The sequence below is a fragment of the Pipistrellus hanaki genome (genome assembly GCF_964339955.1).
Source record: "Pipistrellus hanaki genome assembly, chromosome: 17".
Classification (NCBI taxonomy): domain Eukaryota; kingdom Metazoa; phylum Chordata; class Mammalia; order Chiroptera; family Vespertilionidae; genus Pipistrellus; species Pipistrellus hanaki.
The window spans coordinates 38,399,376-38,423,669 of NC_140519.1; the positions used below are offsets into that span (position 1 = coordinate 38,399,376).

General features: G+C 36.1%; 1 protein-coding gene across 5 annotated transcripts in view; it reads left to right on the plus strand.

The window, feature by feature from the left end:
• Positions 1 to 24,294, plus strand: part of VPS13B (vacuolar protein sorting 13 homolog B) — a 522,947-nt gene that overhangs the window by 356,052 nt on the left and 142,601 nt on the right. For all 5 annotated transcript variants that reach the window (XM_084864486.1, XM_084864483.1, XM_084864485.1 and 2 more), the window contains one exon: positions 6,716 to 6,853. In XM_084864486.1, coding sequence (XP_084720612.1) covers positions 6,716 to 6,853 — 138 coding nt within the window. The remainder of the gene's footprint in view (positions 1 to 6,715; positions 6,854 to 24,294) is intronic.

The following is a 24,294-nucleotide window of genomic DNA, read 5'->3' on the forward strand; positions in this document are numbered from 1 at the left end:
CTGGGTCAGTGACAGGCTATTTCACAAGCCTCTTCCATGTTGTCCCTTAAGAGTCCATCAGAAGTCCCTTAATGCTGTTTCATAACAGGCCACAGAGACGCTGGCTCCCTAAGCAGCCATGGATGCCACTTTGGTGCTAGGGCAGCCTGGGACCGGCCTGGGCTCACGAGCTGTGGCAGACTTCAGGATGTTTGTAACCCATAATTACAGGCCATTGAAGACTTTGCATAAAAATGAATAAAATATATAGTCTGTCCCTTTTTATTTTTAGTTAAATTTACTGGGATGACATTGGTTAGTAAAATTATATAGGTTTAAGAGATACAATACATCATCTGTATATTATACTGTGTGTTCATCACTTCTAGTCATGTCTCTTTCCATCATCATTTATCCTCCCTTTACCTTCTCCTACCTCCTCCCACCCCATTTCCCTCTTGTAATCACAATACTCTTGTCTGTCTATGAGGGCTTTTATTGTTTGTTTGTTTGTTTGTTTGTTTGGGGGGGTTGCTAAAACCCTTTACCTCTTCACCTCTTCACACAGCCCCCTCCTCCCCTCTGACAGCTATCAGTTTGTTATCTGTATCTATGAGTCTGTTACTATTTTATTTGTTGGTTTCTGTTCATTAAATTACACATACAAGTAAAATCATATGATACTTGTCTTTCTCTGACTGGCTTATTTCACTTAGCATAATCTTCAGGTCCATCCATGTTGTCACAAAAGATAAGCTTTCCTTCTATTTTATGGCTGAGTAGTATTCCTTTTGTAAATGCACCATTTACTTGGGCTGCTTCCAAATCTCAGCAATTGTAAATAACGCTGCAATAAAAATGCAGGTGTTTATATTCTTTCAATTAAGTGTTTCAGATTTCTTCACATGTATTCCTAGAAGTGGAATCTCTGGATCATAAGGCAGTTCTATTTTTAATTTTTTGAGCTCACTGCATACTGGTTTCCACTGTGACTGTACCAGTCTGCATCCCCAACAGTGCACGAGGGTTCCCTTTTCTTCACATCCTGGTCAGCAATAGTTTGTTGACTTATTGATGGTAGCCATTCTGATAGGTGTGATGGTGATACCTTATTGTGTTTTTAATTTGCATCTCTCTGATGACTAGTGACTCTGAGCATCTTTTCCTGTCTATTGGCCATTTGGTAGTATCTATTCACGTTCTTTGTCCATTTGTATGTCCTCTTTGGAGAAGTATCTATTCACGTTCTTTGTCCATTTTTTAATTGGATTGTTTTGTTTTGAGCATTGAGCTATAATAATTCTGGAAGAAAGCATAAGCAATAAAATCTCAGACATTTCTCATAGCAATATTTTACCTGATATATCTCTTTGGGCAAGGGAAACAAAATTAAAAATAAATAAACTAAAAAGTTTTTGTACAGCAAAGGAAAACATCAACAAAATGGGAAGACAAACCACTGAATGGGAGAACATATTTTCCAATGATACATCTGATAGGGGTTAATATCCAAAATTTATAAAGAATTTAGTCTGTCATTAAAAGCACACATACACTCTAACAAACACTAGATCCCTTTGGACTTTCTAGAACCAATAAAGTGGAGACAAGTAAATCTTGAGGCTGTTTGCAGTGCTACATCATATAAGCATTAATTTTATGCTTCTGGTGAATTTGCGATATTTTTATATTTTACTAACAGAAAGAAAACTCAATGGTATAAGATGTTAAATCAAAAAACTACTGAAATGTAAATCTACCATAGTAGTTTAGGGAACAGTTTTAATTTCATATCACATTAGAAATGCTAACGTTAGCATCCGTAGGACTGGAAATTAAAGCATGATGTAATTCTAAAAGTTGTTAATATTGAGCATGATTTTGTTACCCAGGATTGCAAGCAGCAACAAGATCTGTTTAATACAGAAAGAAGCGCATACCATGAATAAGATGACAAACCATTCACTTGGTGAAGAAAACATAGTTAAAATGAGACACACCACAACCCAGTTAATGAGAAGTTTGTTTTTCGGACTCATCCCCAAATTTCAATTAATAAGATTTTTTCCAGTAATACCAGGGTTGCAAGAACTCTCCACCATAGGAAAATTCTGTTTTCTTGGCACTTAAGTTAGCACCCATTTTCCACAGAAATGTAAAAGACAAGAAGAGTATCATGTGAAAATTAAATCCAAGGATCAAAAACCGTTATTGTGACTATAGTTTCTTGCATTTTCCACAATAGAAACTGCCTGAAACTATCAGAGAAAATAATTATTGGGCTAACCTCTCTTTCTGGCCTTTCTTAACCAATCCACTCTTAGAGAGGTGTCCGTGAACATAAAAGTGGCCAAGAGAAAGCAGACAGAGGCACAGAGTATCAAATCCTTATAAAACCTGTGCTTAATCAAGTTACTGTGAGAGAGGGGCAAATGAGGAAGAAAATTATGTTGCTGTAGAGCTCACTCTAGTCCACTTTATAATGATACTAGAGGTCCAGTGCATGAAATCTGTGCACAGGTAGGGTCCGTAGGCCTGGCCAGCAATCAGGACTGGCCAGGGCCTCCCTCCCTAGCTGCTGGCCAGGGCCTTCCTTCATTTCAAGCCGCCCCCTGGTGGTCAGCACATGTCATAGCGAGCGATCGGCCTCCCAGTCGAACTCCCATGAGGACAATGTGCATATTAGGCATATATATATATATAGTTTTCAAATAAACAGATTGTTATGAACTAGGCTTTTTAAAGTTCAAAGTTCTTTATTCACAAAGAATTTAAAACTTTTTGTCTGCATGGTAGGTAACACTGAGAAGTATCTGGTGTAAAAGTAATTGACTTCATTATATATTCAGTGTTATATCAAACTTAAAATGAGAAAATTACCACTGAAATCTGTGGGGAAATGTCTTCTTATTGGAACCTTAGTAAACTTTCAATTTAGTTATGAAAAAAGGGTTATCCTGCCACATACTAGTAGTAGAACAAAGCAGAGTTCATAATAAAGCCTACAAAATCTGCAGCATTCAACTATTCTGTTTCAGTGTGGAAAATAAAATTTTATGTTAAGTAGAAGATTACAAAGAAAATAAACTAGTTCATTTTCAAAGTTTTGTTTTGAGTTGGGCACAATGAGTACATTATATCTTACTAATTCAGATGTTAAGCAAAGACATACTTAACTCTGAATATTTGCTGGGAGTTAAAAGTAATAATAAAAATGAGCAGCTCTAAAGAATCAGATTCAGAGGAAGACCTTCTAAGCAGTCAAGTAAGATGAAGGTTTTGGGAAGAAGAGCAAAGTAATCTACAGGCATGAAGAATACAGCCTGAATCGAGTATCTGTGAAAGCCAACAATACCTGATCCATCTGGAAATGGACTTGAGTCTTTCTGAATCTTACCTTTGGTTGTTTCTTGTGGCAGAATATGATGAAGTATCTTTTTTTTTTTTTTTTTTTTTTGGAGGCCAGATCAATCCAGAAGAAAAACAAATATTATAAGTTATTGAAGTGAATTCTAGCTGACTTTGAACAAGATTTATGGCTATGAGCAATTTGTCATTTTTCTGACCCATTTCCCACAGTCTGTTTCTCCCAATAAGATGTGATTTTTCTCCTACTTTTTAGGCTTAGAGATAAATGTGCTCATCAACATTGGGAGAAGCTTATTAATTTTAAGAGCTTCCTGTATTCAAATAAATACGTGTTTGCAAAGAAAGCTAGCAAAGTCCAAAGGAGCTTCCAGTGAAACAGTCTCCCTATTTGTCACTCCATTTATATTCTATTCACAGGCTCCTTTAATCTTAGTTTATCTGGTGCTTTTCCAGCTATATTGACCCTGAGGGATGTGTAATACGAATCCTATTTTCTAGGCCTGATAATGGAATTCAGAAGTTAAATTGAAGACAGTAACGGAAGTCTAGTAGTCATTCCCTCATTATCTAGCCATTAGAGTATAAGGGACTAAACAGTGGCTGGGATTTTGACATATCTATCTCTTACTACTGCTGCTTCCTATAACCACAGTGACTACAGGAATATTCAGAATAGAGATTTTAACCAAAAATTGGAGAGTGGCCACTAGCTTTGTCACACAGTCAGTATTCATCAGCCATGCAACCTGTACTTTTCTGGATGTTCCTAACTTCAGCTTTTCTTTTCTATCAGCCCCGTAAGGACAGCTGTACTTCTAAACTGGTTGTATAGTAATTAAACCAACAATATCATTAAGCCGGTAGAATTTTGTTGGGTAATAGTCATTGAAATTTTGGCTTCCTTGTATACATTTCCTAGACTTTTCCATTCTCTTTATTCCTATTCCTTTGCCAGTTTGTTTATTTTCTGTCTAAGTCCTATCATCCTGTAATTGCCCTAATGCAGATTCCTAGGCTGGGTGCCAGATGCAGGTCCTCCAACTTCTACGAAAAGAGAAGCAGTCTGCATGAGGCCCGCCTCTCCTACTTGTAAAACGTTCATTCACATTCTCATAATTTGCTGTTCCCCCAGTCTGTATCTTGATGAAGTCAGGACATCACATAACCTTTGAAGTGTTTTTTTTTTTTTCCTCTCCCCTTTATTTTAACTTTTATAAATGCTGTGTTGTCCTATTTTTTTCAGCTCTGAATAAATTCTAGGTTCATACATGTGCTTAGGATCATCCTAAAGATTCTACCCCCTTCCTCTCTAGTAACCGCTATACTGTTGTCTGTGTCCATAAGGTTTTTTGGTTGTTTGTTGCTTTCTGTTTTCTATTGCACATATATGTGTATTACACAGACATTATCCATTTTTTTAGTCTTGGTCTATCTGATAGGTGAAGAATTCTACTTATTAAAACATATTTTCTTTGATTATCGCTAAGATTGAATTTCTCTTAATGTTTATATTTTTTAATGTTTATTGTTTTGTTTGTTAATTTTCTTCATTTAATAATTGCTTATCTATCCTCTACCCATTTTTCTATTAATATCAGTTGTTTATATGAATCCTCTGTATTAATGATATCTCAATATTCTCCAACAAATTTGGATATCTGATTCCTATAGCTTCTTTTATTATCAGTATGTGTTTTACTTGCCAGTTTCTTACACATACTATTTCTGCATCAATTGAATTCATCTCTGTTCATTATTTAGCTAGTTACATACTTACATCTGATTTCTGTTTTCTCTGTTAGAATACTGTTCTCTCTCTCGATTGTGTTTTCTTCAAAATAAAGAATTATCTCTTGTATAGGTCTGACACAGCACACCTCACTTTATAATAACAGCTTCTTGATGGCTCCATGCGTGAGGCCGTAGAAATAGACACTCAGATCCTGGCAGGTCCTTAGCTCCTTCAAACTCATTATAGATCCTCCAACACAGACATTTGACAACCTTTCCCCAGACTTGACCATTATATTTAAAGGAGAGAATAGTATAGTGTTACTGTGTAATGGATCTACTATGCATATTCTCACTGCTTTAAATTCACTGATCATATAAAAAGAGAAGAATGCACTAGTTTAGTGTTTGATCTTTACCACATAGATCTAACGTCACGATCAATTGCTTTCAGTATTTTCTTTGAAATCACATAAAGGTTCATATGCCAAATTTCATAAGGATCACATGATAAGGTCAGGAAATACAAATTCCAAGGCAGAATTTATATGCCCAGTTCACATATGACAGTAATACTGTATAGCCATATGTTGAATATAATACACTGTATGTAAATGCTATTCTTGAAAGCCATCCAATCAATAAAACCTAAAATAAATAACACTTTAATAACACATTTCAAATCAACTGAAAATGGAATAGATGGACTCTATGGCAAGAACATCCCTATAAAATTGACATTCAGAGGCCATTAAAACACAGAGAGTAAAACAATCTTGAAACTAAAGAAAAACTGTGAATATTTAGAAGTTTTTAAAAAGCCTACTACATTGTATGCCAAGACACAGCAGTTGTTTTTATTTAAAGAGCTATTTCAATAAAAACTGGCTTGCTAAACATTAAAAAGAAAATTCCGTTTGCCATCCGTTTGCTTAAAAAAAAAGGCTCTTAAAAACTATATGCAATTAATTTTTCTATTAACGAGAAAAAAGTTTTTAAAAAATACACAGTACTTAATAGAAAAAGTTAAATCAGAAAAAGTCCAATTTTAGTTATAATTAGGACTATTAAAAGATAGACCAATTTTTATCATTAAAGGAGGTTATGAGAAAGCTACTGAAGTTAACTTCAAAAGCCTAGTAGTAAAAAGTGATTGTAATGTCAGTAACACTCTGAAACAGATCAAATAACCCTTAAGTAGTACTAATCCACTGCTGCTTTGAACATGTATATGCTTTTTTAAGCTGAAAAGGTTGCACTTTTTCTTTAATTTGTTTCCAAGATCCCGTTTAAACCAAAAAAAAAAAGAAATACAACTATTCGACTGTTAATGGTCAGCAGCTCAGCGTACAGAAACTTTACCTTCGCTCAAAGACGGTATTAGTTAGGATGTCTTTTCCTTTGGCCTGGTTCTGGAAAGCATGGTTTTATCATTTCACCTTGTGCAAAGATAGCTGCTTTTTTCCCATGTATTACAAATGAGTATTCTCTATGTATACAAATGAATCCATGAAGGTTACATAAATAATTAACCAGTTTGTAGGTTTTTTTCCCTTTTCTCTATCAGCTGAGTCTGGCACCAAAATGAGACATTTGTGATGTAATTGACATTTTTTGTTCAATTTTGTCACTTCAGATCCTGGGAAGACTCTGCCTGAAGCCCTTGATTACTGCACAGTTTGGCTGCAGACGGTGCCTGGAGAAATAGACAGCAAAAGTGGCATTCCACCTTCCCTTGTAATGCTACAAATTAAAGACTTTCTTAATGGACCAGGTAAGAAAGTCTTACCCAAACGCATGTACTCTTTTTTTTTTCTTTTTTCTTTTTTCATGAGAGTATATGAACATATACATAGGATTTGTTAGTCATCTTAATATTCGGTGCCCGAAATGAACACTTCATTGTTTTCCAGAAGTGAACTGTTCTCAGGCTGCCCATTATAGAGGTCAAATAGCAAATATTAATATGCATTAAATCTTACCTTTAGTCTTACAAAATGTAGTTAACAGTTAAAAGAGTATTGACTGGAGGCCAGTGACCCAAGATTTTATTTCTATCTTTTCTACTAATTAACTGTGTGACCATAAGTATTTGATCCCCTGGTCTGAATAAAATAGATGAATAGGTAGGTAGATGGGTGGATGGGTAGATATGTGGGTGAGTTGATGGATGGGTGGATAACATACATAATATACATAAATAAGTAATACATAGTATACACAGATAGATTTGGTTATATACTTAAATTCATTTATTTCAAAAACTTAGCAAAGTACTTGAAATATATTAATACTCAGTTTTAAAGAGACACAGATATAAAAGTATATTGGATGCTTATTAATCCAGGCACTAAGTGTTTTATACGCTCATATAACCAAGGAGTGGGCACAATAATTATCCCTATTTTACAGTAAGGAAAAGTGATGTAAATTGCCCAAGGTCATAGTGGCAGACAATCCATTTAAAACCCTGTTTTCATGCCTCCAAAGACCTAGATCACTTCTGTACTAGACTAATTTTAGCATAACTAAATTTCTTCTCTCTTCCCCATATTCTCCTCCTCCTCTTTCTTTTTCCTGCTCTGTTTCTTCTTCCTTCTCCTCATGCTCCGCCTCCTCTTCTTTTTATCATTCTTTCCTCATCCCAGTGAAATTTTAGCGATTTATTAACCAGAAAGTACTACATTTCAGGTTTCCTCTTGATAATTTGAACTCACAGTGCTTCAGAACATATTAGTCCTCAAAAGAAGATTCGTTTATTCATTAAGAATCTAAAACAATGCTTTTACATTGTCTTAAGATCCCTAGCAAAACTCTGAAAGGTATGCATTTTGATGAGTGAAAGTATCGCTGTGTGGACCTGGTTAAGTTTGTGTGCTCGGCAGCCAAGGCACTTAGCATCCAGCAATGAGGATGGAGAAGGTGGCCTGTCATTGTGTCTGTGGTAAAGGGAGCCTGAAACCACCACCACTGGTCTCTCACTGCAGCCCACCCCAGTTTTTCTATTGATGGTACATAAAGAGTGGACATATGAAATAGTAGAACTATTTCTCATTATTATAAATAGCTAGACATGGTTCTGAAGACTCAGAGGAAAGCTAGAATTCGATGATGACGGTTAAGGGAGTCATTAACGTGGGAGAAGCTTTGGGGTAAGGTGATGGCTGGACTGGGAGCAGTGTGAGTTTTAATACTTGACTAGTGAGTGTCAAGTACCACATTTCTATGAATCCCAGCCACCACCAGTTGAAGGAGGGTAAAACATTTTATATTACCACTCTAAGAAAAGATTAAAAATATCTACTGTTTAAACTATGATGCAGCTCGCTCTTACATCAGTTGCAAGGCACTTTCTTAGAATGATCACAGGTAAAAAACTGAACATGTTAGAATGGGTAAAATAGGGTAAGATCATATGGTTAGTTAATGGAAAAGTAAATGGGAAACTAGTATTTAACTCTTATTTCTCTTTCTTAGTATCAGATTTCTTTTGTTTTTAGGCAGTTTTTCATTCTGGCTAAAAAAGTTCTTTTCTAATTTACATTTTATTGATTTGAATGGGATCTGCAAATCAATGGAAAATTGTTTACCATATTTTCATGGCAACCAAATAAATTGAATGTTAAGAATGTCAATGAATGAATCAAAAATTATATGTTTATAATTCTAGAATTTAATATGACTGTGTAGTAGAAATGTGATTTTTAAAAATAATTGCTTCTATTTCCTATACTTTTTTAAAATTGGAAATTACATGCTAGTAAATGCCATTTCTAATCTTTTGTTCATTCAGTAATAGTGATAATCTATCTGGAGATTCAAACTTTTAAATAAACGAATTGAAATAGTTATTTTACAGCAGTGCTTCTCAGACCTGAGTGTGCTGTGAAGCATCTCTGGGGAGCTTGTTAAAATAAAAATGTAATGCAATAGTCCTAAAAGGTCCCGATGAAATTCTACATTGCTTACAGGCTCCCAAGTAAGTGGGTGCTATTGGTCTGGAGACCAATACTTGTACCAAGATTTTATATGACTCATATGTGAAAGAAAAATATGCGTGTGTATGATTTTCTTAGTATAATCAGTTACAAATACTGAAGGCCAAACTGCAGATATTTGGGGCACAGGAGAAGAGAACGATGAGTCGTTTTTTTAAATGGTACTTTTTTATGAAAAATCAAAAACAATGTTCAGTGAATGGTTTAAATTCTTCATAGTCTAAGAGTCCAGTTCTTCTAAGTCTCTTTTAATCAAGATTGCTTCTCTTTGGTAGATTGAGGGGCGATTAGTTTGAATGACATAGCAACTGTGCAGGTTCCACTAAAGCACTAACCCAGCAAACTTGAACTGCTCCAGAATTTACTCTTAGATAGAAAGTTCCTTAACCATAACTGTTATTTAGGCCCAAACCAGTTTGGCTCAGTGGATAAAGCGTTAGCCTGTGGACTGAATAGTCCCCGGTTCGATTCTGGTCAAGGGCATGTACCTTGGTTGCAGGCACATCCCCAGTACAGGGTATGCAGGAGGCAGCTGATTGATGTTTCTCTCTCATCAATGTTTCTCTCTATCCCTCTGACATCCTCTCTGCAAAAAATCAATAATATATATATATATATTTTTTTAAGTATATATACATATATATCATATTATTCCATAGAATAATTATATTCTCTGACTACACAGCCAGATTGTCACTCTATACTAGTTTAGAGATCAATATGTATAATAGGATACATTAAAACATGTCTTGCCTTACAGATGTATTATTTTTTTAGATTTTTGGCCACTCAAGTTAATTACATTTTGTCCGGATTTTAGGTAATAGTTTATTAAGAGGAATATTATTTATGCTGAGATAGGGGAAACAAATTTCAGCTTTATATTATTCCCCAGTACTATTCTTTTCTCCTGACCAAAAAAAAGCTTTTTTTAGTATTGCAAGTAATCATTTGCCACCATTAGTTTTTTAGCTATTGCACACACTTTTCAGTATCATTTCCAAAGATAGTTTTATGCTACTTCTTTAAAATAGTATATTGTCATTTGTTCTTTTCTTGCTCTTTAATTAAGACTGCAATAGCAATAAAAGTAAACAAAATAAGCCAGTCAGAGAAAGACAAATATCACATGATCTCACATGTGGAATCTAATGAACAAAATAGATCCAGAGTCATGGAATTCAGCCTTTCGGATTTTTCAGAAATTATTTTATCTAAACAAGGTGATAAAAATACTGCTCTTTTGGCATTTGTTTTTGGAAAAATAATTCAAGTTCCCTTATTTCATCTACTTAATAAGCTCCTTAGAGCAAATGGTAGGTCCCAACTTCTACATCAAAAACCCCTTCAAAGCTCTCTCAGCCCCACTTCCATCCTTCAGAGGCAACAATTGTACCCATTAGCGAGGTCAGTGGCTTGGAGAAACCTGGAAAACAGCAGCTACTAGAAACCCACTAGAATAATATCTCCTGCAGGTGATAGATTAGTTGGAACAAATTGGAACCATCGCAGTTCAGCAATCCTGGTTTCTTTCAAGCTGTTTTTAAAATGTCGTCATTTTAATACACAATCTAAGCCCTGCAGAACAGTCCACAGCAGGTTAATTTGAATCATATGATGTGTCACTGCCCTCAGCTGACATGAGCTCTATTCCATGTGTGAAGCCATAATAAATCCATTCCCAACCAAGGAAAATTCCCCATGAGAAGGTGAACTAATCCAGGCCTCACACTGGCATGCTGGCCCTCCATAATTGAAAGCAGGGCCACCTGCTCCCCGCACAGTTAGCCTATGGAGAAAAAATTAGCGTTAGATCAGATACTTCTTATTAAGAAATCATTCATACTTCTTGCAAATTCAAATTCAGCTGCGCACTGCTTGGTATGACATCATACAGAAACATAGCAATGTGCCCACTTGGTCCCAGTTTAAACGTTTTGTTAACCGTAGGCCTTCTTAACTTAGAAATGAGATTTTTTTTTTAATTTAATGAGAGCTGACACGTGAGAAGAAGAACTGGGAAGGGTGCAGATTTTTCTAATTAACCGGGGTAATTTGCAAAAACATTTGAGCTCCCTGGTATTTTTTTCATTGTTCCTTTGCAGGCATATTTTTGAGCACTGTCACTGAAGCTATAAAATGACATTTAGATGACAACAAAGAAAAAAATATGCCAAAATGGGAGAACATTCCCACATTATTTATGTTTTTTTATAGTTAGCATACCATATCTTCATATAATTTAAGTAACATGATTATAGGAAAGTTATGAGTGTATTTTCACATTTATTTTAGTATACCTGGTGTCTCTCATAGAAACACATAGCCATTAATATTTTTTTTCTCTTAATAAAACTATTTCTTTAGTCTCTCCTTGTTTAACCTACTCATTAATTTTCTTTTGTGGTTTAACATTTTTCTGATTTCATTCTAGGTTTGGATTGGTTTCATCTCTGGTTTTATTTCATAATTTTAATTGATTATAATTGGTTGGATCCTATTTTGAAAACTGTTTTTTATACTTTATGGATTAACTTACTGTATTATAGGTTGAAATAATTATTACTTTTCAAAAATTCCACACAAAAAAATCTATCCCATTTCCAAAAAGACCTTTGATTTGAATAATGGCTGGGTTGCTCAGTTGGTTGGAGCATTGTGCCATACACCAAAAGGTTTCAGGTTTGATTCCCAGTATGGGCACATGCGTGGGTTACTGGATTGATCCCTGGCCCGGGCAAGTTCAGGAGTCAACCCATTTATGTTTCTTTCTCACATCAACCTCTCTCTCTCTCTCTCTCTCTCTCTCTCTCTCTCTCTCTCTCTTTTTCCCCCCCTCTCTTTTCCCCTCTCCCCCCTTCCCCTCTCTCTCAAATCAATTTAAAAAACTCACATATTCCCAAGTGAAGATTAAAATATATACATATTTATATTTTTATACTTGTATTTTATATTTATGTATTTATATAAAAATACATACATACTTAAATAATGTAAAATATTACTTTAAAATAACACACCATTCAAATAGTTTTATGTATATGAATTTAAAGTAGAAATTTTACATTGTTTTCCTCAAATGTGTGTAGTTTTGAAATTTAGTGTGTTGTTGTTTTTTTGTGAACTCTCTTATATATTCTTTTATTCCTAAATTCACTACTCAGTGGAGATTAATTCAAACATATCTTGAAGGTGGCTGGTTCAGGTAAAGTAAGATAACTAATACAGGTTCAATTAGCAAACTAATTGTGCCCCAAAAGAATGAAAGGCAGTTTTATAGCTGGCAAAATGTCAGAGCTATTCCTGATAAGGCCCCCCGCCTGCAAATGAAGTATGTTGGTTAGGTCAGTTGGGGTTGGTTAGGCCCATTATGTAAATACAGAATACTGGTTATCAAAATGAATTAGTTCAAGATGAATGCAAATGGTCTGGTCACCATGATGACGCGTGTGTAAAGTTTACATATATCCATGTAGCAACCTTTGATCAGGATGTTTGTTGTTCAGCCTTTAGCTGAATTTAGCAACAGGTCAGTAACTTAATAATAGTTCCAAGAAAAAACACATGACATGCATTGGCCCTCCTTTCTCAATGGCCTCCTGACTCCATTTTACATGATTCTCTTAGCAATGCTGCTTTCATTTTATTTTTTTCCATTATTAATTATATTAGCCTGTTTTGGAGTGTGAACTTTGTAGCATGGTCCTCTTTATGACTATCCATAGAATAAGTTTATGAATTAAGGTTGGAGGCAACAGGGGGGGGGGAAGGTAAAATACCTGAAATAGATGCCCCAAATAGCCTCCTGACATTTTCCAGAGTGATAAATGAAGTATAGGTAATATAATATGATTTTTAAATGCAAGAACTCAAAATAAAAGAAAGCATCGTAAGAAGCTATTTAAATTTATTTCTCTTAATGTTTCCCTGATAGTTAACCCTTTGCCTCTTTCCTCTTTCCAGAAATAAGGCCAAGGACCATAGCCTACCACTGTAGTCCTGTCTTTATCTTAATTCAGTTTTACAGCCATACTAGCAGGCTATCTTCTACATTTAAGAAATGTAAACTAGCTAATAAAACTGTAAGAACCTTGTCTTTTACATTTCCTGAGTTTTATGGGCTCCAATTTGCAGTGTCAGCATTACATTATTGTAGTTTATATTCCCCATGATTTATCAAAATGAAACAGTAAACTTGTTGTCAGGATGTCAAATAGGGAATGGACTAAGAATTTTAAAATACAGGAAATCCTTTCATTATTTCACCGTTAGTATTTCAACTATAACTTGGATTTTGCAAAGAAATTAGAAAAACGGATGATTTTTGACTAACTGATTTTTAATAAACATTTTCTCTTATTCAGATAACAACCTGATTTTTATACCAGCTCTTCCACTATAGTATCAGTAGGCCATATTAATTACTTTCCAGCACTCTGGAATGAAGGGACTGGAAATCTTTGAAGGTCTGGCTGACAGTGGTCCCTCCAGGGGGCTGCACTTGGCTAAGTAATAGGGACCAAAGAGTCACAGAAGCTGGTTGTGGGGGTGGCAAGATAGTGAGAAGCCAGCACAAGGTCTGCAGGGAAGTCAGTGGTGAGGCAATTATCTAGATTTTTTTTTTTTTTTCTTCATGTACTATAATGCTGTCAGAATTCTTTCCTCTACAGAAGAGAGTGAAAGTAATTGGAGAGTATCTTTGTAGAGACATGGAGTGGGCTAAGGTACGAGAGAAAAGAACACTACCTGGCTTTTCCTAATTGACTTAGAAGATTACATACCTTGTGTTTGCATACAGCTCTTCCGAGAAATCTCCAGCCCTCCACCTTGCCAAGACCCAGTCTTGAGCCTTCTGTTCTTATCTCGCTCAGTACAAACCAGAACCTCAGCTGTCTTTTGTGCTAACAACTTCCAAGTGTCTAGTTCTAGTTTTTATTTATCACTCAACTCCAGGACTGCTTCTCCATTGCCTATTAGATATGGCTAGTCATTTAAAAATACCACTTATTCACATTAAATTAAGTCATTTTTCTCCCCTCTCCTTTCTTTAGTATAGTCTTCAAATTTCTTTGCATAGCAATGTTATTCCACCCCTGTCCTCTCATAACTTTACTATCACCTTCAATCCATCCTTCTTTTTATTCCAAGTCCTTTTAGTTTTCCATGTTATACCAGGTCCTCCATGTGCCTGCTACCTTCCTGGTTTAGTTTTATGCCAGGATTACTTCCTCAGCCTGTTTACTAGCAGCCCTCACTTCAGATTCTCTCAATCTTGTCCCTGATGTCCTTGTTAGATTAGCCTCTCCTGCCAAACCTATGAGGCTTGACCACCCACCTCCCTCAGTTCATCAATTCAACCCCCCTGGACCTTCAAGACTCTCTAACGTGGTGTCACCTGTACAACCCAGACTTACCATCACTAAGCAAATTACCAATAAAATCATCTTACTTCTTGAACCTCAGTATCTCCTTCTATAACATAAGAGACTGTTCTTCAAGTTTTAAAATGATGGGTATAATCCCCAATGGAACTCTTCATTGACTTTCACAAGTATTTATGAGCAACTATAGAATTCCTACTTCATAGGTCTAAGCTTAACCACTGAGCCACACAAGCTGGACTGAAGGAAGGTCTCTTTTTGTTAACGGCCACTAATGCTCAAAGACTGAATTCACTGGAGTTTGCTAACAGTAATATTTTAAATCCATCATTCCTTTTTCACATGTTAGCTGGAAGACTTCTATAGAGACACATTGAATCATATACTCCCGTGGTTGCCAACCAGTACCGCTGGTGGTCCCTGAGGCCTTAAACGCTGGCGACCACTGACTTAGTAGTATTATTCATCTGCGAGAAGTAAGGATGAATGCCTACTCCTTCCCTTGATTTACCCATTTTCTCAAATTAGTTGTTTTTCTAGGTGGGATGGATTTTTTCACAATATTTATCAAATTTTCACACTGTACTTTTTAAATGTCTTACAATTTTATTTGTCATCTATACTTCAATAAAGCTGGAAAAAAGGTAGGGTTTTTGGTGGTATTTTTAGCATATTTTCAAAGGTGGCCAATTAGCTGTTGTTTTTTATTCTGAACTCATTGCTTTTAATGATGTTCAAATTCTCATCATTAGCAGTGGGATCCTCTGTAAATTGGCTTTTTTTATGTTTTTAACTTTTTCTCAGTCTGGAACCCTTTCTCCCTTATCTCAAAACAACATTGGGCTATTCTCAAATATCAAATCTGTTGTCTCCAAGGAGGAGTTTATGCCATCGTTGAGAATAGGAAAACAAAAATAGGAAGTAGGTCCCCCAAAAGCTGTTAGAATTATTGGAGAAACTGAATGTACTTAGCCTCTGTGGTGACTCCTTAAGGGGAGAGAACTTCATTTAGATGAGTTCATTTCAATAACTTCATTTTAGAAAACCAGGACAGTTACCGTACCCTAAAATAAGAACTTTTACGTTGTAAATTTTTTGGTGGGCGGGAGGGCAATACAGACACAAAAAGTCAATGCTTCATCATGTGGGATCGCTTAGACACAGTGTCACTTGGTATACCATTGTTTTTGTGCGTGTGTTTTTAAAATACATTTTTATTGATTTCAGAGAGGAAGGGAGGGAAGAGAAGATAGAAACATCAAGGATGAGAGAGAATCATTCATTGGCTGCCTCCTGCACATCGCCTACTAGGGCATGCGCCCTGACCTTGAATCAAACTGTGACCTCCTGGTTCATAGGTGGATGCTCAACCAGTGACCCACACCAGTCTAGCTTAAGGTAACCAGACGTCCTGCTTTTTTTTTTTTTTTTTTTTTAACAAATTGTTAAAAATCGGGACTGTTCCACCAAAAGCGGGACGTCTGGTCACCTTAGCCTAGCTATACCATTGTAATTGAAGCACTCATACCTACCACCATTGAGGTCTTCATACTTCACACTTCGCACCTGCAATGAAAACAGGTTGATCTCATTGCCTTGGGCAGCTTTCCAGGTTCTCTAGCTCTCACACCTGTGAGTGCTGATTCTCTACCTTCCCTTTCACAATGAACACCTTTACTTGGACACTGTAACAAAAATCTGAATTTAAATGCCTGCATAAGAGAAAAAATGTACTAGGAACTAATAATAAAAATACTTTTATTGGAGTTACTGTAGTGCATAAAGTTAGTCTTGATTATAGACTTGTTCTGTGTTTTGCATTTACCTTTCGAAGTTGGGGGTGGAGGGTTAGGAATGGAAATTATCATTTTTGTGTCTGTACATAGCCATGCGTGTATATAGTAACTGTTTTAATAGCAAGCTTCGCTTGTCTAAAAATTTTTGTCTCTTGCAAAGAAAATTCCAAAGGAAGAAGCACTTAACATAGAAGTTTTCTTTCATAAATGTTATGATTTGGGTATAATAAGCCATATTGAATCCATTGGGTTTTTGGTAATAGATTTAAAATACATCATAAATGTAAGTAATATGATGACTAATGGGTCAAGTAAAGTTAGAACATTTTAAATGAGAAAATAGCTGGAACCGTTTTCTGGAAATTTTTCCCGTTGATGTTTGGTCCCCCACGAGGTGTACGTTAACATAAACTTAGGGGAATCACCACTGGGGCTTGAATACCCTCTCTGATTTCATTATTACAATATGATTCTTTCCTTTCACTATTAAGTCATCTCCTATGGTGATGGGAGCATAAAATAAGTGTAATTTATTTGTATTTACCTAATCCCCTCTTAACTCAATAGTCATCCCATCATTCTATTTCCTGGTAGCTGTTCAGAAAATTTTGAAAGGTAATTAGAATCTAATAATTGACAGGCATGGGTTTACTAGGGAATTTAAAGACACAGAATCTGCCGAAACCGGTTTGGCTCAGTGGTAGAGTGTCGGTCTGTTGACTGAAAGGTTCCAGGTTTGATTCTGGTCAAGGGCATGTACGTTGGTTGCCGGCACATCCCCCGTGGGGGGTGTGCAGGAGGCGGCTGGTCGGTGTTTCTCTCTCATCGACGTTTCTGGCTCTCGTATCTCTCTCCCTTCCTCTCTGTAAAAAAATCAATAAAATATATTTTTTTAAAAATAAAGACACAGAATCTACTGTGGAGACAGTGAGAAATTTGATCTGACAGAGAAATGGGTAACTCAGCTGGAAAACCACAACTCATATTCTTAAAATTTAAACTTTGATAATCATTTATTAAAGTTCAGTGAGGATTATAAAAAGTTCAAAATCCTTTAAAACAAAAATCTGATAATAATTTGAATAAAGTCCACATTAACAATCTGTGTCTGGTTCTTTATTCAGTTATATTTCCAGCTGTCATAAAACAGATCCCACTGTTGAATAAAACTTTTCTAGTCCATTTCTTTAATGTTTTTAGTTTAATAATGAGGTTAATGTTTTTAATCAGTCTTTAAAATTAAATTTACTGGTATTGGGGTAACATCTATACTAATCTACACTAATAAAAGAGAAACATTCAAATTAACCATCACTCCACTACACCCACAGCCAATCAGGAGCAAGTATGCAAATTAGCCCAACCAAGATGTCAATGTCCACGGAGCTGGAGCAAGCAGGATGCTTAGGTTGCCCTAACAATGGAGAAAGTCAAGCTTCCCGCCCACCCTGGCCAGCCCTGGCCTCTGCAAGGCTATAAAGTTTCAATTGTAGAAGATAAGTAAATTCCAGATACCTGTTTCCAGCTGGCTCTGGCCTCTGCTCAAGGAGGCACTGAAAAAAAAAAAAAGTTTTTTTTGTTAATTTTACCATATTTTTAAATTAAAAATGACCAGAAACTACATTGTTTCATTTTTACTAAAATGTTCTAAATGTCTATTTCTTATAAAAAGTTAGAACATTTTAGTAATTTACCTCTTAAATGGTTTTTTTTTGTATGTTTGTGTACTGTGCAGTCTTTGTACATGATGACCTCCATTGGGCCAGAAAGTACCTCAGCCCCACCCCACTTATAGAAAGAGCGCTAACAACATTCCTTGCAAAACGCATCCTGTTCCTTGTGTAAACAGAGGGGCTGGGGCAGCACCATTTGAGCAAGTTGGATAGCATACAGGCCAAGAGCCTAAAAAGCAGAGCTGAAATAAGGTGATGCTGTAACGCTAGGCATTCTTTTCAACAGAACCAGCTCCACCAGCAGACAGGAAGCATGGACCAGAGTGAGATGCACCACAAATGAATTAGCCTATATACTGTGATATGAAGTTGATCAACAAGTGTGAATCCTTCTAATTAAAGCAATGAAGTCATTGTCACATCTAACAATTCAACCAATCTGAACAATTATTTTTATTACACAGTGTCTCTAGACTTTCAAAGCCTTGAACTAGCCAGACACTTTTTGGTAGAATATTAGTGCCCTTATTGTATTTTCAGTCTCATAATAATAGGAAGATTACTTTTACAAATAGGGAAAATTATACAACAAAGTTTTGCATAGATAAGCGTAAAAATGGAGCAATGTAGTTTCTGGTTATTTATAATTTAAAAACGTGGTAAAATTAACAAACAAAAAACTTCTGCACAGCAAAAGATACCATCAACAAAATAAAAAGGCAACAAACCGAATAGGAGATGATATTTGCAAATGATAAAGAACTCATACAACTCAAAACAATGACAAAACAATACAATTAAAAAATGGGCAGAGGACCTGAATGGACACTTTTACCAAGGAGACACAATTTTCCAGAAAACAGTTCTAGCTGTTGTCTCATTTAAAATGTTCCAACTTTACTTGACCCCTGGTGGTTAGTGAGCACCATAGTGGCCGGTTGTTCTGGTTGTTCTGCCGTAATAATCGCTTAGAATTTTATTATATAGACTAGAGGTTCGATGCACAAAGATTCGTACAAGAATGGGCCTTCCTTCCCCTGGCTGCCAGCAACTCCTTAGCTCTGACCAGAGTCACCTTTCCGCTCTGGCCTGGAACTGCCTTTCCGCCCCCAGCCGCTTAGTGCCTGAGTATGTAAATTAACCCACCATCTTTGTTGGTTAATTTGCATACTAAGATTGGCTGGTGGGTGTCGCAAAGGTATGGTCAATTTGCATCCTACTCTTTTATTAGTGTAAATATTATTAGGATATTGATTGGAATTGTGTTAAATCTATAGATCAATTTGAGGAAAACTGGCATCTTTATTATGTTGAGTCTATGAATCCATGAATATGTTATGCATATGGTAGGTCTCTCTGTTTATTTAGGTCTTTTTCTTTTTTTTAAATATATTTTATTGATTTTTTACAGAGAGGAAGGAAGAGAGATAGAGAGCTAGAAACGTCGATGAGAGAGAAACATTGACCAGCTGCCTCTTGCACACCCCCCCACCAGGGATGCGCCCACAACCAAGGTACATGCCCTTGACCGGAATCGAACCCGGGACCTTTCAGTCCGCAGGCCGACGCTCTATCCACTGAGCCAAACGGGTTTCGGCTATTTAGGTCTCTTTCAATTTTTAATTAGCAGTTTGTAGTTTTCATCATCCAGATCCCATATATGTTTTATTAGATTTATACCTTAGTATTTATTTTATTTGAAGCTATAATAAATTTTATTCTTGTTTTAAATTTTTTATTTCAATTGTACATGCCTAGTTTATAAAAACTTAATTGATTTTTGTCTGTTGGTCTTATATTCTAATATCTTGCCAAATTCACTTATTAATTATAAGAGTTTTTTCTATAGATTCTGCAGAGTTTTCTACATGGACAATCATGTCATTTGCAAATAGACTACATTTTATTTCTTGGTTTTCAGTTTTCATGCTACTTATTTATTGGTTGGTTTGTTGTTTGTTTTATTGCCTTGTTACATTGGCTGGGATTTCTATTGTTATGTTGAGCATGAGTAGTGAGAATGTATATCCTTGCCTAGTTTCTGATCTTAGGAGAAAAGCATTCAATCCTTCATGAGTTAAGTATGATGTTAGTAATATTTCACCTCTATTTGATAGTTTAATAAGAGTTCTTATTGTAAATGGATATTGGATGTTGAATTTTTTACACTTTTTCTGCATCAATTGATATGATCATGTTTTTTTTTAATTTTTGTTTTGTAAACTGTTAATATCATTACATTGATTGAATTTCCAATATTGTAGCAATCTTATAGTCCCAGGATAAACCTCTCTTAGATGTGCTCTATTATTAGTTATATATTTTGCTGGATTTGATTTCTAAATTTTTTGAGGATTTTTATATCTCTACTTTTATTGTCTTTTGTCTGGTTTTGGTATCAGTAATGATGATTTCATAAAATGAGGAAAATTCTCTGCTCTTCTGTTTTCTGTAGCACAAGAGAATGAAAAAAAGAAAGAAGGAAGCAGTGAGGGATTTTTATAAACCTTCTGTGCATTAGGAATTTCCTTTTCACTTCCAGAAGCCAGAAATAGAGAGTTTCTCTAGTACTCCCTATTTCTGCCCCAGTGCCCACTTCTCTAGTATCCCTATCTCTGCCCCCAGTGCCCACTTCTCTAGTATTCCTATCTCTGCCCCCAGTGCCCCACCTTTAGTCCAGGCTGGGGAATACAGGACGAGAAGGGAGAAACCCCCCTTTTGGTGGTATTTTGAAATCTAGCCCTCTCCAATCTACCTGTTACCATTTACTTTTCAAAGTCCTCAAGTAGCTGCTCTGTGGTTTTATAGCTGTATTCTTTCCAGATTTTGTAGCTGCATAGAGTGGCAGAGACAGGATTTCATCTTTCCCAGAACCTTGAAATAATTTCTAAAGAGAGGGAATTGGCAGCTAACAACGAGATGTTTTTGCTTTGGGGAAAAAAATAAAAGAAACAAGCAAATATTCCTAGTTTTTTAAAGTCCATTATACTCACATTAGAAACTGGAAATATCATGAGGGTAAATATACATATGGAAGTAGTATTAGTTTTCTTTTGATGCATAATAAATTACAATGTACTGGCTTACAGCAACACAAATGTATTATTCCGCAGTCCTATAGGTGAGCAGTCCCGGTGGATTCAGCTGGAGGTCACTGCTTAGCTGGGCTGGCTCTAATCTGCAAGCTCCAGGGAAGGATCCACTTTCAAACTCATTCCTCTTGTTTCTATTATATAATCCAACTCCTTATGTTTGTAGGACTGAGATCCCAAATTCCTTGTCAGCTTTTGGCCAGGGTTTCCCTCATCTCTAGGGCTACCCATTCCTTCTACAAGGTCCCCACCATCCTCACAGCAGCAAAGCAATGATATGTAATAGAGCCTTCTCCTCCAGATCTCTCTGACTTGCCCTTCTGCCTCCTTTGTGTGTCTTTTAAAGGACTCCTATAATTAGATCAGTCCTTCTGGATAAGCTCTGTGTCTTAAATTTAACTGACCTGGGATATTTATCACAACTATAAATTCCTTTATAGCACAACAATATCTGGATTAGTGATTGATTCAATGACCAGGTTACAGGAATCGTGGGGCATAAAGTCATATTGGAGTGTTGCCTGGCACAGAACCAGCTGAGAACTTTTTTGGAAGATTCCAGCATGATGTGACCAAACCTACCTCGGGTTGCGTTTCATGCCCGGTGCTAAGTATCAAAGATGAAAAATGTGTGCTCAGGTCTTCTTAATTGGTGGGAGATATCATCTCATGTAAAATACTTGTGCTGGGGCAGTTTTACAGATGAAGTTCTTGGAGAAAATGCTGAGCAGTATCGTGTAGATTAAGAGTTAGACAAAGAGAGGGTACATTCTAAAGGAGCAACATGAGCAAAGGCCTAATAGTGACAATATGGTTTGGTGGAAGTGGGTTCTATAAACTCCATGATATTTCTGGAATTTTAAAGTATGAAGAGGACATGGCTGTAGCTAAGGAAAAGTAGGGCTTTTACTTTTTTTAAATTTTTTTTTATTTCAGGGAGCTTGATCTTTTAATCCAAAGGGAAAGAAGAGCCATTAAAGAGGTTTATGCAGGAGTGAGCCAATCAGGATTGCATTAGACGTAAATCATTTGGAAATACATGGGCGGCAAGATTGATCGGAATCAGTCTAGACAGAGAATCCATTTAGGAGGCTTTATAATAGCTGAACAATATCAAAGGCATGGAAGAAAGAAATGGCGAGTAACAGGAATGCTGAGAAAAGGGAATTGAATTCAAGCAATATTTTGGAAGTAAAATTGACAGAACTTAATCAGTGAGTGAATTTGGACCAGGAAAAGAGGGAATTAAATGAGTCTAAAGTCAGATTTCTATAACAACTGACTCCACAGAAATACAAAGGGTTTTGAGAAAATATTACGAATAACTATATGCCAACAAATTGGACAATTGGGACTAAATGGATAAATTCCAGAAAGCATGCAATCTTCCAAAACTGAATCAGGAAGAAGCAGAGACTTTGAATAGACAAATTACAGCTAGTGAAATGGGACCAGTAATAAAAGTCTCCCAACAAACAAAAGTCCAGAACCAGATGGCTTCACAGGTTAATTTTACCAAACTTTCAGAGAACTGACACCTATCCTTCTCAAACAATTCCAAAAAATTCAAGAGGAGGGAAGACACCAAACTCATTTTATGAGGCCAGCATTATTTGAATTCCAAAACCAGAAAAAGAAATTACAAAGAAAGAAAATTATAGGCCAATATCCCTGATGAGCATAGATACTAAAATCCTCAACAGAATATTAGCAAACTAGACCCAGAAATGTATCAAAAACATCATAAGTCATGATCAAGTGGGATTTATTCTGGGGATGCAAGGTTGGTACAACATCTACAAATCACCATGTAAACAAAATGAAGGATAAAAATCACATCATATCGATAAGATGCAGAAAAATCATTTTATAAAATCCAGCACCCATTTATGATAAAATCTCTCTGCAAGATGGGAATAGAAGGAACCTATCTTGATGTAATAAAGGCCATATATGACAAACCCACTACCTACATTATACTCAATGGGCAAAAAACTAAAAGCATTTCTGTTAAGATCAGAAACAAGACAGGGATGTCCATTTTCACCACTCTTATTCAACATAGTACTGGAAGTCCTAGCCACAGAAATCAGACAAGGAGAAAACATAAAAAGCATCCAAATTGGAAAGTCATTATTTGCAGGTCAATTGACACCAAAAGCCCACACAAAATAATATTTATTTCACAAAAATTAAAATTGTGCTGCAAATGATACCATCAAAATAATTGCAAAGACAATTCACAGAACTGGAGAAAATATTTGCAAAACCTATATCTGATAGGGACTTGTATCCAACATTATAAAAAGCTCAGACAATTCAATAATAAAACGACTAGTTACTCAATTTAAGAATGAGCAAAGGAGGTGAATAGACATTTTTCCAAGGATATATGCAAATGGCCACCAAGCACATGAGTAAATGCTCAACATCATTAGTCATCAGGGAAATACAAATGTAAATCACAATGGAGTGCCACTTCACACCAGCTAGATGGCCCTAATCAAATGTGGCCTAGAGTTCCACTCCTAGGAATATAGCTGATGGAAATGAAAAAAGTCCACAAAAAGTTACACGTGAGTGTTCATACACCCAAAAAAGTAGAAATAACCCAAATGTCTATCAGCTGATAATGGGTAAATAAAATGTTGTATCCCCATTGGATGAAGTACTACTCGGCCACAAACAGTTGTGAAGTACTGGTGATACATGTTTCAATATGAATGGGCTTTGCAAGCATATCCGAAAGAAGCCAGACACAGAGGACCAGAGATTGTATGATTCCATGTATGCGAAATGTCCAGAGCAGGCAACTGTGTAGAGATGGAAATCCAAGTAGTGGTTGCTGCGGCTGGAGGCGGGGGATGGAGGGGAGTGACTGCTACATGGTATGAGATTCGTGTGTATGTGGTGATGACTATGTTCAGGAATTATTAGGTGGTGATTCTTGTGCAGCCTTGTGAGTATACTAAAAGCCATTGAATTGTATACTTCAAGAAGGTAAATTGTACGGTATGTCAGTTACATTCAACAAAATGTTTTTAAAGAGTAATTCCTTAAGTTCGGATATTTTTGACTATTTAAAAAATATGGCCGAAACCAGTTTGGCTCAGTGGATAGAGTGTTCTGAAAGGTCCCAGGTTTGATTCCGGTCAAGGGCATGTACCTTGGTTGCGGGCACATCCCCAGTAAGGTGGTGTGCAAGAGGCAGCTGATCGATGTTTCTCTCTCATCGATGTTTCTAACTCTCTATCCCTCTCTCTTCCTCTCTCTAA